The sequence below is a fragment of the Saccostrea echinata genome, unplaced genomic scaffold (assembly GCF_033153115.1).
Source record: "Saccostrea echinata isolate AGI-Se365-2 ecotype Australia unplaced genomic scaffold, CSIRO_AGI_Sech_v1 ptg000054l, whole genome shotgun sequence".
Lineage (NCBI taxonomy): Eukaryota > Metazoa > Mollusca > Bivalvia > Ostreida > Ostreidae > Saccostrea > Saccostrea echinata.
In genome coordinates, this window is record NW_026889803.1 from 57,574,896 (window position 1) to 57,590,457 (window position 15,562).

At 31.0% G+C, this 15,562-nt stretch overlaps 1 protein-coding gene across 1 annotated transcript in view; it reads left to right on the forward strand.

Annotated features, from left to right (window-relative positions):
• The window catches only part of LOC133171786 (inositol 1,4,5-trisphosphate receptor type 1-like), a 65,211-nt gene that overhangs the window by 34,519 nt on the left and 15,130 nt on the right, over nt 1-15,562 (forward strand). The window contains exons 3-25 of the mRNA XM_061306587.1: nt 1,817-1,890; nt 2,934-3,058; nt 3,350-3,436; nt 3,707-3,784; nt 4,708-4,788; nt 5,710-5,807; nt 6,880-6,967; nt 7,114-7,201; nt 7,321-7,428; nt 10,713-10,858; nt 11,137-11,215; nt 12,172-12,260; nt 12,349-12,474; nt 12,620-12,670; nt 12,819-12,899; nt 12,990-13,175; nt 13,430-13,552; nt 13,663-13,767; nt 13,925-14,035; nt 14,394-14,471; nt 14,607-14,739; nt 15,164-15,273; nt 15,381-15,413. Coding sequence (XP_061162571.1) covers nt 1,817-1,890; nt 2,934-3,058; nt 3,350-3,436; nt 3,707-3,784; nt 4,708-4,788; nt 5,710-5,807; nt 6,880-6,967; nt 7,114-7,201; nt 7,321-7,428; nt 10,713-10,858; nt 11,137-11,215; nt 12,172-12,260; nt 12,349-12,474; nt 12,620-12,670; nt 12,819-12,899; nt 12,990-13,175; nt 13,430-13,552; nt 13,663-13,767; nt 13,925-14,035; nt 14,394-14,471; nt 14,607-14,739; nt 15,164-15,273; nt 15,381-15,413 — 2,278 coding nt within the window. The remainder of the gene's footprint in view (nt 1-1,816; nt 1,891-2,933; nt 3,059-3,349; nt 3,437-3,706; nt 3,785-4,707; nt 4,789-5,709; nt 5,808-6,879; nt 6,968-7,113; nt 7,202-7,320; nt 7,429-10,712; nt 10,859-11,136; nt 11,216-12,171; nt 12,261-12,348; nt 12,475-12,619; nt 12,671-12,818; nt 12,900-12,989; nt 13,176-13,429; nt 13,553-13,662; nt 13,768-13,924; nt 14,036-14,393; nt 14,472-14,606; nt 14,740-15,163; nt 15,274-15,380; nt 15,414-15,562) is intronic.

Below are 15,562 nucleotides of genomic sequence, written 5' to 3' on the forward strand. Positions count from 1 at the left end.
TGTTTACTGCATACAGTGCAACAGATATTTGAAAAAAGTAATTTTTAGCGTTCAGAATAAGATTTATATAAACGATAACAAGAATACCACAGTATCCCTCACAAAATTTGAAAAATGTTAGATATTATAAAAAATGTATTATTTTTAGGAAACATTGTGTTATATATACATGTAAGAAAACATTCACATTCAAAGATTGTTTTTTCGTTGCCTTCTTGTAAACTACATTACAAAAGCATCAAAGCTTATTTCGACTGTATGTTTGTATTTATGTGTATGGCTTGCACATGTCACAAACTCATGATCTGACCGTTACGACTGAAAAGATATACAGAAAATTTCTCGTTCAAAATATTTAAAGAGAACTTTCTTCGTCACAGATATATTTTTGCATCATGGTTCATAATTTTTTTTTAATTGTACAGACACTCTTAAAATTGACTTTTCTTTGTTAAAACCCTTCATAAAAAATGTTTTTTTCTCAAAATGGTCACACATATGCGTTCTAGTTAGGCTATTACTTTTCAATAGTGAAGTCTGAGACTACCTGTCATTACATAAACAATTATTCATCTGACTTTATGAGAACTTTGTCTAAAACGAGGTGTACATTCTAATACGATAGACATCGTAACTCAATTTGTATGCATATTACTTGATAGTTATTTCAAGGGGAAAAAATACTAAAACTTGTTAAGTTGTTCATGCATTTTCAACATCTCGTACATTTCGTACTTGTCTTTATCTAGCAATAGCATTAAAACTGTGTTTATGAGCTTTTGACTATTGGCAAGAAATTCAAATCAAACTGTCAATTTTATTTATTTATTTATTTTTATGTATTTTATTGTAAAATTCACTTGTTGTAACATAGATTATCTGGAATTGGAGGATTGAAAAGGTTTTGACACGAAACATGAAAAAGAAATCAAGTTTGAAAAAAGTAATGATTCCATACAAATACAGTCCATAATATCACCATTGGTACAATAAAATATTCTACTTTTATTCCTGTATAAATATTTACATATTTTAAAATAATATAGCTCATAATGTCTCCATTGGTATAATAAAAATATTTTACTTTTATTCCTGTATGAATATGTACATATTTTAAAATAATATAGCTCATAATGTCACCAATGGTATAATAAAAATATTCTACTTTTATTCCTGTATGAATATGTACATATTTTAAAATATTTAACCACAAAACGGTAAGTATCTTCATAGTACATGTACACATGTAGAAAGAAAACAAGTACCATACTTTAAGACATAAAAGCCTCTCTCATTTTCATTTGGTTTTGCTTTCAAATGGGTAAGTAAATATTGTATAATTTCTGGTAATGGTCACACCATGTCAAGGACTCGGGTATTAGCAGTAACACTTAAAAACGTCAAGCTGATTCCATAATCAAACGCTGATGTGACAGGATAACACAAACAGGCAGTTAATGCCTGAGTCAATTTGTTCGGTTCCCCTACTAAGTATCAGATAATTGTTTACTGCTAATAGCATTAAGAGCCTCAAAAGAGTTTCAATGACTTCTTCATTACATAAACCTCTAGAAGCCTTAAGCTTTGTCTTAATCTAACAATCCAACTTCATGCATATTGCTGCAATAAGTATGCATTTTATGTCCTTGTGTAGCTTCATGTTTACTTTAATTGCAACTTTAAAGGTTGCGTTTTGTGGTATAGATATCTTCATTTAACACTAGAACTAATGCATAAACTAAATTGTAACAATCATTGAAATTATTTTTCTGAATATCGTAAACAAGTCAATCTGATTGCTCTGTGATATTTACAGTTCCTCCAATAATGGATTATACATTTACACAAATCAAGAGCGAAATAGACCAAGAAATATCCCAAACCCTCAAGGTAAGACGACAAAGTGATATTTATACATGTATAAGGGTTGTGTTTTTGCAATTGTTTGCTTTAGACAAGAGAGAAAAAGGCATGATTGTGTTGCTTCATCTGAAGCCTGAAGATAATGTAGAAAAAAATGTCGAGTATTTGAATGTACATATATACAGGGATTCGCGGTAATCAAAAGGGATTTTAAAGCTTTTCATAGCAGCATAAAGTCTTATCTTCCTCTCCCTTAATAACAATTTCTTATCATAATATTCGAATATCATAATGCCCAACCCCCTTCCAAACCAACTCTCTTTATCTTCTCTCCAACTTTTGTAAATTCTTTTCTTATGTAATAGGGATACTGATTTTTGAAGATATCAGAGATATTTCTAGGCATGATGTAATTTAAAGAGTAGAAATAGCTTCACAAATGTTTATTTCAGATCTTTTCAAACAAGTGTCGATTCTATTTCGAAAATTTCATGATCGGTAAAAGTTGAGTGAGTACTGATAACACAAACGTGTTCTGTTGACAGAGGGAATTGTGCACTTAAAGATCGTTTTATTCAGATAATTTTTTTTCAGCTGATTTTAGTTTCAATTTTGTTTGTAGTGTTGATCATGATTTTATCATTAGTGTCAGCTGAAAATCAACAAACAATTTGCACTTTATTCTGCAAACATCTATCTCACCCTTGTAATCCGAGGCAATGTACTCTGCACGAGTGACACTCGTTATTTAGAATTTGACACTTTTCATTACGAGGGCGTAACATTGGAATATGTCAATAGAAATTGCACAGTAATGATAAACAAAAAATTGACATCAGTTCAAAATGTAAAAATGATATTGATTTGAATTTGATACTTCCTGAGATTACTGCCATAGTACACTTGAAATAAATGGGAAATATTCTATGTATTGTGAATTTCAGTACTGAAGCACACTTGTACACATTTTGAAATTCAATACGTACAAAACATTGTGACTCTCCTAAACAAAATGGAAAATGGTTTATATAATTTTATCCGATGTTATCGTTGACCGACCTTTGTTTCAGTGGTGGTATTCCAAGTGTGCATCCAGAATAGGTACAAGCTCAACAAGAAATACAGGAAATGGATGAATTCAATTCAGTCAGACAATCCCGAGCACTGCTCTCGCGGTCTGCTCAAACAAACAAAGGTATCAGTCAAATACTGATCTTATACAGAAAAAATTCCATACAAGGACCCACTCTTGTAACTTTTTAAAAATTTCATTGCAACAAGTAATAAAGTTGTTAGGTACAATTCTTCTTATCTAGATTTTCTTAAGTAATCACAAGTTAAGCAAATATCTGCAAAGCAAGGTCTTAGCTTCCGTACCATAGGGAGAATATTCATGCGTGCAAACTTCTTAATGATTTATTTTTCATATGACAATTAAACTTAATAAAAACTGGCATAGTAATATTAGTAATATTTTACAACACAGTTGGCAGCAGAAGCAGAAAACAAGGACAACGAGGCCGAGCAAAAGAGACAACACGGAAAGCGCGTGAGATACGGGGAAGTTGTACAGGTAACGAGAAATAAATAGTCTCTTCGTATTCAATTATCAATTACAACTGTTCATCATAGAAGGGAAAAATATAAAAATTACAAATGTAACAGACTTTCTTAGAAGAAAAGTATTCAAGCAATGTTTGCAACAAACATACATTTTTCGGACTTATGGTTTTTGGTTATACAATGGCACTTGTAAATCATATTTGTCATTGCTCGACATTCTGTTGTTTTTTGCACCGTTTCTTTCAAATGAAAATGAATTATCTCTGTCATTTTCTTCCAGCTGAAACATGTGTTTACAGGAAAGTTTGTTCACATGAGTACGACACAAACCAGTCAGAAGGACAAAAACAACATGAAGGTCAGTCAGTACGGCGGCTGAAGATGGCTGGTATCGACTTTACATATGTCGTTTTTCTTGAGCTTAAACATTCTTTTCCTATCCCAGCGCCACATCATCGAAGGAGTTTCAACTTGATCAGTTGCGAAAATAAAAAAAAAATGCATTTATGTCTGACAAATAACACCCATGTGCAGGTTTTAAATAATATGTTTTTAAAGAGTTTAATAGTTTATCATTGTAAAGAGCAATAAATTGGTGTTTTAAACTGATTAGTATTGTTTAAATCATTTTGCAAACAATACTGAATATATGATAGAAATCAAAACATTATTCGTCAAGGAGATAATAGGAATATTTTGTGAAATGTGTAATTAAGCTCTATTCTCAATAAAGCTTATTGATGTGTAACAATTTAATAAACTTGAAAATATGTCGATAAGTGATACTATGAAAAAGATATGCCTTAATTCATGCTTAAATCATCACATTTTTTTTTTCATTTAGCAAAATAAATTTCCCGGATATAAAGTTTTTCCTCTCCTTTTTCTAAATTTTTGCATTCTGGTATTCGTAACATTTATAAACCAGAGATTTTTTATATTATTTTATCCAATGAAAAGTAAGCGTAAAGACCTCAGTCTGTCATAAAACATGGGTAAGTCTTGGAAAAAATTCTAATTGATAACATTTTTTAAAGGTATAGAAACATCTAAACGTTTTTTTATATGCAGAAAGACAAAGAAAAGGAATCTCAATAATAATGCAAATCTTATTTCTGTCATGTAAGCATACAACAAGAAAATTGTTCTTCATAGCAATCTTTATTGAAGCCGCTAAATGATGGGCACATTTCGGGTTAATTTAATGTCTTATTCTGTTAATGTAGCTTACTGCGAGGTTTCCCACAAACAATATGGAGTTACATCTTTTCCTTTTTACAGGTGTCGCTCCACGAGTACAACGCCAAGAACGCCCAATTCAGAATCCTTCCGCGTTACAAGGTCAAATCTGAAGGAGAAATAGTGAGTGCAATTACACAAAAAGCTTAGTATAATGAGTTTTGGTTCATGCAATTAATAATAACTTTTTTTCCTTTGCTGTGTTAACATAAACAAAACCAAGCTTTGCTTGAAAAGTTACGTTTCTGTCCATGTCTTCTAGCTCTTGTCGAATCCCAGAAGAAATTATGCAAAAGTAAGGGATCGTCGTCCCTCTGTCTGTCCGTTTGTCTGAATGCTAATCCTCCTACAGTTTTGATCCAAACCAATAAGATTTGTTACACTAGTAGACTACACAATTATACATAAATCTGTATATCCATTTTGGATTTCGACGAAATGTGTTGCCATGGTTACTGAACATAGACATTTCTGTGAACTCTTTCAACATGTTACTTTTTCTACATATTTGTTCTGATTCCAATGAAACTTGGAACACAGTTATATACTTTACCTTGGTACACAATGCTCTTTATGGTGAAAAATGTTGCCATGGTGAATAACATAGAACAATGTCTGGATTCCTCTTAAAAAGTACACCTCCTACAGTTTTGGTCTGATTCAATAAAACCTGGTCCACATGATTTAAAACTATGGCTCATAATTTAATTTATCAGTGATGCAATACAAAACATACGTGAAAATCTTTAAAATTGCTACTGCTCTTGCAATTTTGATCTGATTTCAGCAAAACTTGGATTACTACATGTAGGTACAAGTTTAGAAAATATCTGTAAACGTTCTGTAAACGTATAAGTAAAAATAAAATGTTTTTATCCAGGTACTACTTTTCTTCTTCTTTAGCATATGTACAAACAAGCTGAGAGCTACAGTCTCAACAGCTGAGACAGCAGTTCCTTAATTTTCCACTCACTGTAAACAAAAATGAATAAATAAAATCATCACTTGTTCTTCCTTTAACAGAATTTTGTCTTGCACATTTAGGTTCAATTGTTTGACCAAATCGTCTTTGAAAGTGTGAAGTCACATGGACATTACTTCCATGCCAGTGAGCCTTTCCAGATTGACCATTTTTCTTACGGGTAAATTCATTCTTATTAATTTTCTTATTAGCTGATAGTATGAAGGGACCGACTGGGGTTTCCATTGCGCAGTACTTCGCGCATCATAGTAAAATGAAGCGTATTTACTCTTTTATAGCAACTATTTTCACATAATTAGTAAAATTTAACAAAATTAAGAAATCACAGGTTAAGAAATATAATTACAAATCTATATAACTGATTTTTAAAACGATTTTTCAACCAATAGGTAAATTGACGTCGTAATAGTGTGATTGTGACGCTATGATAAATTGAAGTTCTTTAAGAGGGGGTCATAAAAATGTTATTAAAAAAAAAAGAAAAAGTATACAATATAAGCTCTTTAAATTTAAAACATAGACATTGGAGAATCTCTCAATTACTTTTGTTATTTTTTATGTAAATCTTTTGTATCTGTCATATTTTGTAAAACTCCATAAAAACAAGAAATTTTTGTTAATGTTGACATTTTGAGATGCCCCCTCTGGAAACCAGAAGGTAGAATTTGTGTTTCTTACATATAATGTACAGTATAGTATTACTCATCACATATTATACTTTGAGCAAAAAGTCTATTGTAGTAAGTGTATAATTTGCTTTGAAGTGCGATAAATTGGCACTTCCCCATATAATCCTATAGTAAATGTACCTGTATTTTGAGACGGTTCCTAAAAATACCTAGACGATAGATTTTCCCTAAACTTGGCTTGTACACTAAAGTCAGTGTAAGTTACATATGGTATAAAATTAAAGTTTCTCTGTTGTAGTTTTCACACAATAAAACCCAAGACAGTCGGCTCCCTTAAGTACTTATTTATTTTTTTTTAATATTCGTATTTCTATGCCACATATAGCTCTCTCAATTTTCTGGCTACTTTACTCACAGTATTCTATCGATATTTTACAAATTAAAGATGTACAAGATTTGTTTGCTCATACATTTATCTTAGGGATGCATTTCTCTTTATCTATGCTGCTTGACAAGTTTAATAATTAAAATTTAAAGTCATTTTAATCGATCTGCTCAGATACAGATATGTTCTCTAATATCCCACCGATTTTTTTTTATTAGATCTGAACTGAATCTGGGAGTTGAGCGTTCAAGTTTCACCCTTATTGGAAGTTACAGGGAACTTCAGGAGCAAGAGAAATTTGTCAGAGTAAGTGAACAACTTGTCTGACTTTTTAATTACAGCTTTCTTATGAATTATCTAATTAATAAGGGAAATTAAAGTCTTTTTACATGATCTAGTTTCCTTGACTCATAAGATCAGTCAATACAAATACTTTAAAAAAATTCTTCTAGGGAGGTTCTGTAATACGGCTATTTCATAAAGAATTGGAAGCTTACCTGGTAGCAGAAGGACTATTTGAAGATTGTGTCACAGAAGATGGTACATACTTGTTTTTATTCAGAAAATGAGTGTTTGATTCAAATAGAACTAACTAACTCTTGCTTAACTAAATCTTGCTTATGAGTACATAAATTCATCATTATTACATTTTTTAATAGTTCACTTTCGGATTCGAGTGATTGACCAACACAAACCACGTTCCCTGTCGCCTTCTACTTCTGGAATCACGTACTGGCAGATCGAGGCCGAACACAGCATCTTAGACGGTATGTCAACTCTTTCTTCCCTTCTGTTTTATTAAAGTTTTAGTTCTTTATCACAGGTGTTAAGTACGGGAAGATTCATCTTTCCTAATTTAATACTATATATATAATTATGTTTTAGAGATTGAATCATGCCATCGTATACAACACTTATTTAATAAATCACTGATTAATGATCAAACAAAAACAATAAATGTCAGTTTTCTTACACGAATTGTAAACTTACATGTTTATTCGAGTTATGAGCACATATATAATTGTAATACAGATATTAAAGAATGGGAATACAACTTTATTGTTTAACGAAGTACAAGTAGTGTACATCTCTATATGATTTACTGCATATTCAGCAAAACTGCATAAAATAATATTTGAAAATCCCTGCTGAGTGAAGCTATTTATTACATTGTTTTATTTTAAACAATACGTTAACGGTTATGTGTTTCAGAGGTTCATCGTCCGTCTTCTGTGATTACCCTCACAATCTTCTGTATTTATCTAATGAGAAAATAGCTTTCCTAATGTTTGTCAGAGCTAATAAAGAATCAATCTCCACGGGAGTTTACATACTCATTCAGAAAAAAAATGACGGTATAAAAATCTCGACAAAAACAGGGATAAAGGAATTCAGTCAAAGATGAAATTCAAACACCTGAAAGATTTTGATATAGTTGTAAGTAAAATAAGCCGTAAATTTTCATTTGCGGCATCTTAATTACAGCCACAGGTGATGTGTTCTTACTTTTGACATTCCATTCCATTCCATTAAAGGTCAGGGTCGAGATAGAAATGGATTCATATAAAAAAACTGAATAAAACTGGAGAAAAATCTAATTTTTGGCTTTTAACATTAAAACAACCAAAATAGCTCCCCATTTCCACCATGAGGTTTTATATATAATATTTACAAGTTTTTGTTCATCTCAGATGTATTATAATGTACATGTATCTTTGGTTGTACAATGTCTCTGGAACTCTCTGCCTTTTAAACTTAGAGAATGTACTTCACTGCCTAGTTTTAAAAAGTATCTTAAAACACATCCTTTAGTTTGTGATTTAAAAAAAAAAATAAATATGGCTTTACATTTAGATAGTGACATTGTGAAAATTTTTATTCACATGTTTTTGTTGTTTTTTTAAACATTATCTCTTTTGATATATTTTAATTGTAAAGCGCTTTAGAGGACTCAAATTGATAGAGCGCTATATAAATTTTATATTACAATTACAATTACATTTTCTTCAAGAATGTTCTTAATTACATTTAAAGCATAAACTTGTTGTCAACGATAAGTATAGAAACATGTCAAATACAAAAAATCGTTTTAACCTTGTTAAACAGGTACATGTAACTTGTTTTCGTGCTTCCGTGCCTGTTTCTCATTACACTAATTACGGTTGTTTGTCTAACGACCTTTCATCTTTGGTAACAACTCTCAGTCAAAGACTTTGTGAGAAATCTCTTGGGTTAACGTAGAACCATGAGTAATGATAATATCATTTTCTCTGATTTGTAAATGTTTGTTTAATAATATTATTATTTATAGGGACAATAACCTCTTAATATGTATACAAATGAACCGGATTATATGGGGTTCATTTGATAGGTATGGCTAATGCTCTTCAAGTCCCATATACATGTAGGTAAACACTTGTAATTATTTGTGTAATATGAAGGTTATAGTGTTCTAAACTATTTATATCAAGTAGACAAAAATTACCAATAGACATTTGTGTCATTTTCTGGCTGACTTTTGTAAGATTTATTCTCATATTATCAACATTTGTCTAAGTGTTTCATATCATATATAAATTATTTTCATTTTTATAGAGAATTTATAATACCATGGAAAACTTTTAAAATATATGACAATGTATAATTAAAAAATATACATTAAAATATACATTAAAAAGATAGCTGTTAGATGATAAAAATATTTTCAGCAGATGTTAAATCCAGCTTTGTTTCTCAAAGAAACTGTGTATAGTCACTTTACATTATAACTGTATCAGCGTTATTTCACAAAGACTATTTGGATATGTATATAAAAGTCAAATAGCAACGTTACAAAGAAAATTGAAGGTCAATTTGATCTAGGAGAATTTTTTTTGTAACCAACATACACTTAATATCAATTTAAACCGTTTCAAAATCTTTTTTTCCATCGCTGATTAATGATAATTATGGAATTACCCTTAAATAATAAAATCCACTAAAATATCGTGCATATAATAATTAACACTTTACTTCTGATTGTAGATAATGACCTTTTTGCACATCTAATGTTTGAGCCATTTTTCTTTATCATTATGATAAAATATTTAACTGTTTCTGATTTTCGCCAAACTTTTTGAGTTGATAACATATCTGTATCGTAAAATATGTAATGTTTGCATTATTTATTTTATTGTCCTGAAAAATATCTGCGAAGGTTACACCCTCTGATTAATGCAGAATTTATTCAAACACACATACTAGATACATACTGAAGGGTATTTGCTTTCTTTGTATTTTTTTAATATTAAATGTATATTTTAAAGGTAACCTCTACATTTAATATAGAGCTACTCTTTGTTTATCTGTGGTGTGGGAAAGAAAGAATGAACGATGTCCAGAAAGGAAATATCAAGATTTTGCAATGGATGAATTTCCTTATTCTACTGACGCCCTTTCCTCATAAATAGATCAGTCGGTGAAATTAAACCACAAACCTTGATCTAAAAGCTCAAAATATTATTAATTTAATTTCTAACATTCCAGAATTCATATAAATACTTATCTGAATTCCAGTCAAGATTAACTTGCTGGGTCTCGTTTTATAATTAGATGAGCGAGTTTGATCTAATAGATTTTGATTATGTCTTTATCAATTGCAAATTAATGGTTTATCTTTTAAATAAGTGATATGTGATTGATGATGCATATTACACAGATTGTCGGGACCAAAAGATTTCTTTTAAAAATGGGGGCACCGTCTGCCGCAAATTTTATTGAGAGAAATTGCTTCTACAAACCATTTCTTATATAATACTTGGGTCGCTGTATAGAGGATATGCCACTTCCTTTAAAAAAATATCGGACATGAAAAAAATATATATATTTATCTCTTACTTAAGCCTACAAACTATGTGATTAGTACTCACAAGTTTGATTCCTTATCTATGAAATGGAAAAAACACTTTTAATTTGCTTGGCAATAAACGAGCTAAAGCCACACAATACAGGCTTTGTTGTTGGTTTTAGTATCAGAATTATTGCACGCCTTTTTGTGTTTTTCTTTCGGTAGGAGACATATTAAGATGGGAACAACAAGTGAGATTACGTCACCTCCTGACGAGACAGTACCTCTGTATAGACTCCAAGATGGACGTGTCTCTGGTGACCGACCCCTCTGACCCCAGAACTGTCTTCAGACTTCACTCCGTATTAAAGGCACGGATCTAGTTTCAAGCTATATATTTTAACCTGGTTATGAATCCAGGTTAATTTTTAGAAATATGCAAATTTACACCTGTTGATATAGGTTAATTGCCAGTACACCCTGATTTATATTTTCAGCAAAAGAAATAACTTATCTTGGAATTTCAAAATGAGAATATTTCTCGAATCAATGGTCATTTGTGCATTAAGCTAATGAACATTACCCAGTTTAATAACGAAATTACTTATCTATATCAAAGATCTAATTATGTTACAAATAACGTTTTCAGGAAAGAGATGAAATATCTTACGAGAGTTATGCAAGAATAGAACATATGCTTACGGGTTGCTGGCTTCATGCACTCAAGGGTAAGCATGCAGAAATTAACACACTAACAAGATGGGATTTTAATATCTCGAATACAGATTTTTTTAACTTGATTTTACTAACGACTTTGTGCACCCAGAGGCACAAATAAAAATTTTCCACTTTCCGTTTCTTGATATATACAATTAAGAGAAAAATTGTAATTGTTATTAAGGGGGCCGTCTGGGGTTTTATTGTGTGAAAACTACAAAAGAGAAACTCTTTAATTTTATACCATCTATAACTTACATTGACTTGTGTAAATGCCATGTTTAGGGAAAATCTACCGTCTAGGTATTTTTAGAGACCGTTTCAAAATACAGGTACATGTACATTTACTGTAGGATTATATGGGAAAGAGCCAATATTTCGCACTTCAAAGCAAATTATACAAATACTACATTAGACATTTTGCTCAGATTATAATATATGATGAGTAATACTATACTGAACATTATATGTAAGAAACACAAAATTCTACAGTCTGGTTTCTAGAGGGGGCATCTCAGAGTGTCAAAATTAACGAAATTTTCTTGTTTTATGGCGTACTTCAAAATATGACAGATATAAAGGATTTATACAAAAAATTACAAAAATGATTATTGTTAGAACCTCAAATTTTTTTATTTAAATTTCAAGAGTTTATATTTTATACTTTATTTCTTTTACTAGTATATCATTTTTAATTACCCCCTCTTAAAGAACTTCAGTTTATCATAACGTCACACTATAACGACGTCAATCTACCTTTCTGTTGAAATTTTTTTTTAAAAATTAGATATATAAATTTGTAATTATATTTTTTAACCTGTGATTTCTTAATTTTGTTAAATTTTATAAATTATGTGAAAATTGTTGCTTTAAAAGAATAAATAAGCTTCATTTCACTATGATGCGCAAAGTATTGCGCAATGAAAACCACAGTTGGCCCCCTTAATTAAACTTCTGTATTACGTAGATGAAGATTATGAGAGGAAGGTCAATGACGGAGAGGACAAACAGAAGTCTATGCAAGGATTACGATGGGACAGCGCTGGCGTCCGAAAGGTATTTATCAATATTAACTGTTCACACGCAAAATATTTTGATGGATAATTAAGGATTAAAATGGAGAGCATACCTTTGTTAATTGCAGGTTTCCGCTAGCAGCGAGAGTATGTACGATGATGCCTACACCCTCCAGTGTGTGTTACCAGAAGATGTCCACAATTTCAACTATGTAGCAGGAATGGTCCCATTCTTGTTCAACCTCATACAAGACGTATGTGTAAATTATCTTGAAAATCTGAAGCAATAAACAGGACAAATAGATTCGAGTAGGAAAAAGTAAATTCAAAGCACCTAATGTTTTTAAAAAGATAATAGAAATATTCCATTTATCAAACCTTTCTAAAATTTATTTACAGCTTCAGATGGAACCACAATTGAATGCTAAAAAGACACACGGAATCATTACTGTAAGTTTTGTTTTTCTGTATAAGGATAAAATATGTACTATATCAAGAAAAATACTCAATTTGTACATAAAATAAATAAACATATCAAATTAAATTTTAAGTTCAATTGAAATGAAATAAAAATATACATTTTACTTATCTCAAACAGGCTCTGAAAGAAATAAAGATGTTCATGCTTCCCGGAGGTCAACCAGATAAAAATCGACAGAAGCTTATGAGGAATTTGAGGGTTTGGATCCATTATCATAAGTTCCTCTTTTAATATTTTCTTCTTTCTTTTCTTATAAATCGATTTTGATAGCCTTTCTTTTTACTGTAGGTGATAGACTTGTTGGTGAATCTGCTTCAGTGCCCTCTTGGGGAGGGGGATGAGGAATCCCATGTCATCAGGATCTGTAAAGAGGCCTATGACGTTCTTCACGCTTACATGATTGGAAAGAGCAGAAAGAATGCGCTATACATGGCCAAATATATTGACTTCTTCCAAACACAATTCACACAAAAAGTACTCACATTTTTTTTAAATATTAGTATTTGTTAGGTAAAAGGTATATGGAAATATGACTTAAACTTAATGTTATAGTACTAAAACAAAGTGTATTTATTGTACTAGTAGGACCAGTAGATTCACAATAATTTACAAATACATTATTAGGAATTGCTACACATAATTTGCCAACCATTGTTATATGTAAAAATAAAATAATGTATCAATATATAAGTATAATGATATTAATTTTGGGCAATTTTATTTTATAGGGAGGAATAGGACTGAATGTCGCCCAAATGATTGTTGAGCTGATCAGAGACAAAAGAAAGATAGTCGATAGGATCACCAAAAACAACATAGACACCTTTCTTCAGCTTCTGCGGACAAATCAAGTACTTCTTCATGGATACTTTGTCATTCAATAATAAAAAAAAAATACAGAATATATCAATCATTCCAATTAAAAATGTTACACAATGTTTCCTCTTTTTTTTTTTTTTAGAACTATAGGTTTCTTGATCTGTTGCATGTCCTCTGTGTTTGTGATGGTGTTGCAATTCCAAACAATCAGACATATATCGTGGATCAATGGTTACGTGAATCAAGAGTAAGGCCTTTTTCACTCAATACATTGTATACATTTACATACACCCAGAGAATGATACAAATGTAATCGTTGAACAGTCTTTAACTGATATGTATTGGCATGTTTATTAAACAATCAGACATATTATACGGCATGTATGTTCTCTGAATGATTCCAGGACAGCGTGTACTTGACCGACAGAGGACAAAACATAAACAAACGCCCTAACATTGTGTACGTCTCCACGGATCAGGGCAGAACCTGGATCCCCTTACACTTGTTTGTCGATGTGAGTATTTGTAGCTACTTTTCATCTCTGTAAACAGTTTCTTGTAAATCTCTAAAACCCTTTTTGCACCAGATGATTGATATTATGAAATAAAAATCATGTAGAAGGCTTTTTATGCAAAAGTTTTAGGTAGACCTAAGTCAGTGGTTATTTCAGAGTATATAAATATTTGTGGCTTTATCCAACTGTTTCTTTACACATTAATACAACAGACGAAAAGCTAATGTTTGTTAGAATTTCTATCTGCCAAATGAAAAAAAAATAACTGGCATATTTTCCAGGTAACCTAATTTACGGAAAATCGTGGATAGAGTAATTGAGGAGATCCAGTTTATTTCGTTTTTTTCTTCTCTTTCAGTTTGAAAGTTCCGAGTTTGATGAAGAGAAATACAATTTTCTCATTCACCAATTAGACCTTTTCAAAGCTTTATGCTTTGTAAGTTTTTATCTTGATAATCTAAGATATCTGGAAATATAACGATTTCTCTATTTCTCCATTACTTTGAGTTAGATTCTGTAGCTTTATAAAAAAAATCTATATTTATTTCATGTTCTTTTCATTACTTTGAAGGGTCGCAATGACTATGCCGTTCACGTGATAACACGAGAGTTCGGCTATTTGACATGGGAAGATGCCTACCTCTGTCTTACTGCGGATCTACTTCCCGATCATATTCGCGCCAAATACTGCGAACTTATTATCGGTATGCACCATACTGCAAGAAATCTTATTTTACACCAGCAATTAAGGAGGATGAAATCGATAAAAAAGTGTTAAATATTAACCTTTATCAAAATATGTGGAAAATTCAAGAGATTATTGCAGTCACTTCTACCTTTCGAATACCATGAAATCAATTTTTATGTTCAATGATAAAGACAACTGTACAACTAAAACTATGAATGACACTTTCATTTTTACTTCATCTTATGTAGAACAAATAATGAAATAAACAATAATACCCCTTTCCTTGTATTATTAATTAATTGATACATTTTTGGAAAATACTAGTTTTTCTTTGATATATATCAACGGACATTAACTTCCACTTAGTTCTTTTTGGACCTATAGAGTTGTCAAAAAATCTATTTCGTTTCTGAGAGAAATGTTTGTATTTTTATCTACAGGACTTTTTGTTGATGTTGGAAACAATTATTCCGTACTGGACCATCCCAATATTTGTTTTATTTATGAATATGTCGGCTCAAAGGATTCGGAAAGGGAACAGAGCTCATTTGTAAGTAATTAACTACCATCAATTATTTCATTTGTGTTGTTTGTTGCTTAAAAGACAATAATTAATTGGATAACTTATGAAGACTGTATTGAAATTATTAAATGCAGACGGCCGGAAGTCAGGAGAGAGGCCCAGGGGAGGTAACAACTCACAATGTACTTTTTTTCTATGTTGCATGATATCATCTCTCTTTACATCTTCCTTTCAGGGATACACGTTGTAAAATTTGCATGCATTGGAGCTTAGAGAGAAATATGTTCATTTACAAAGTGATTTTATAAATATATGG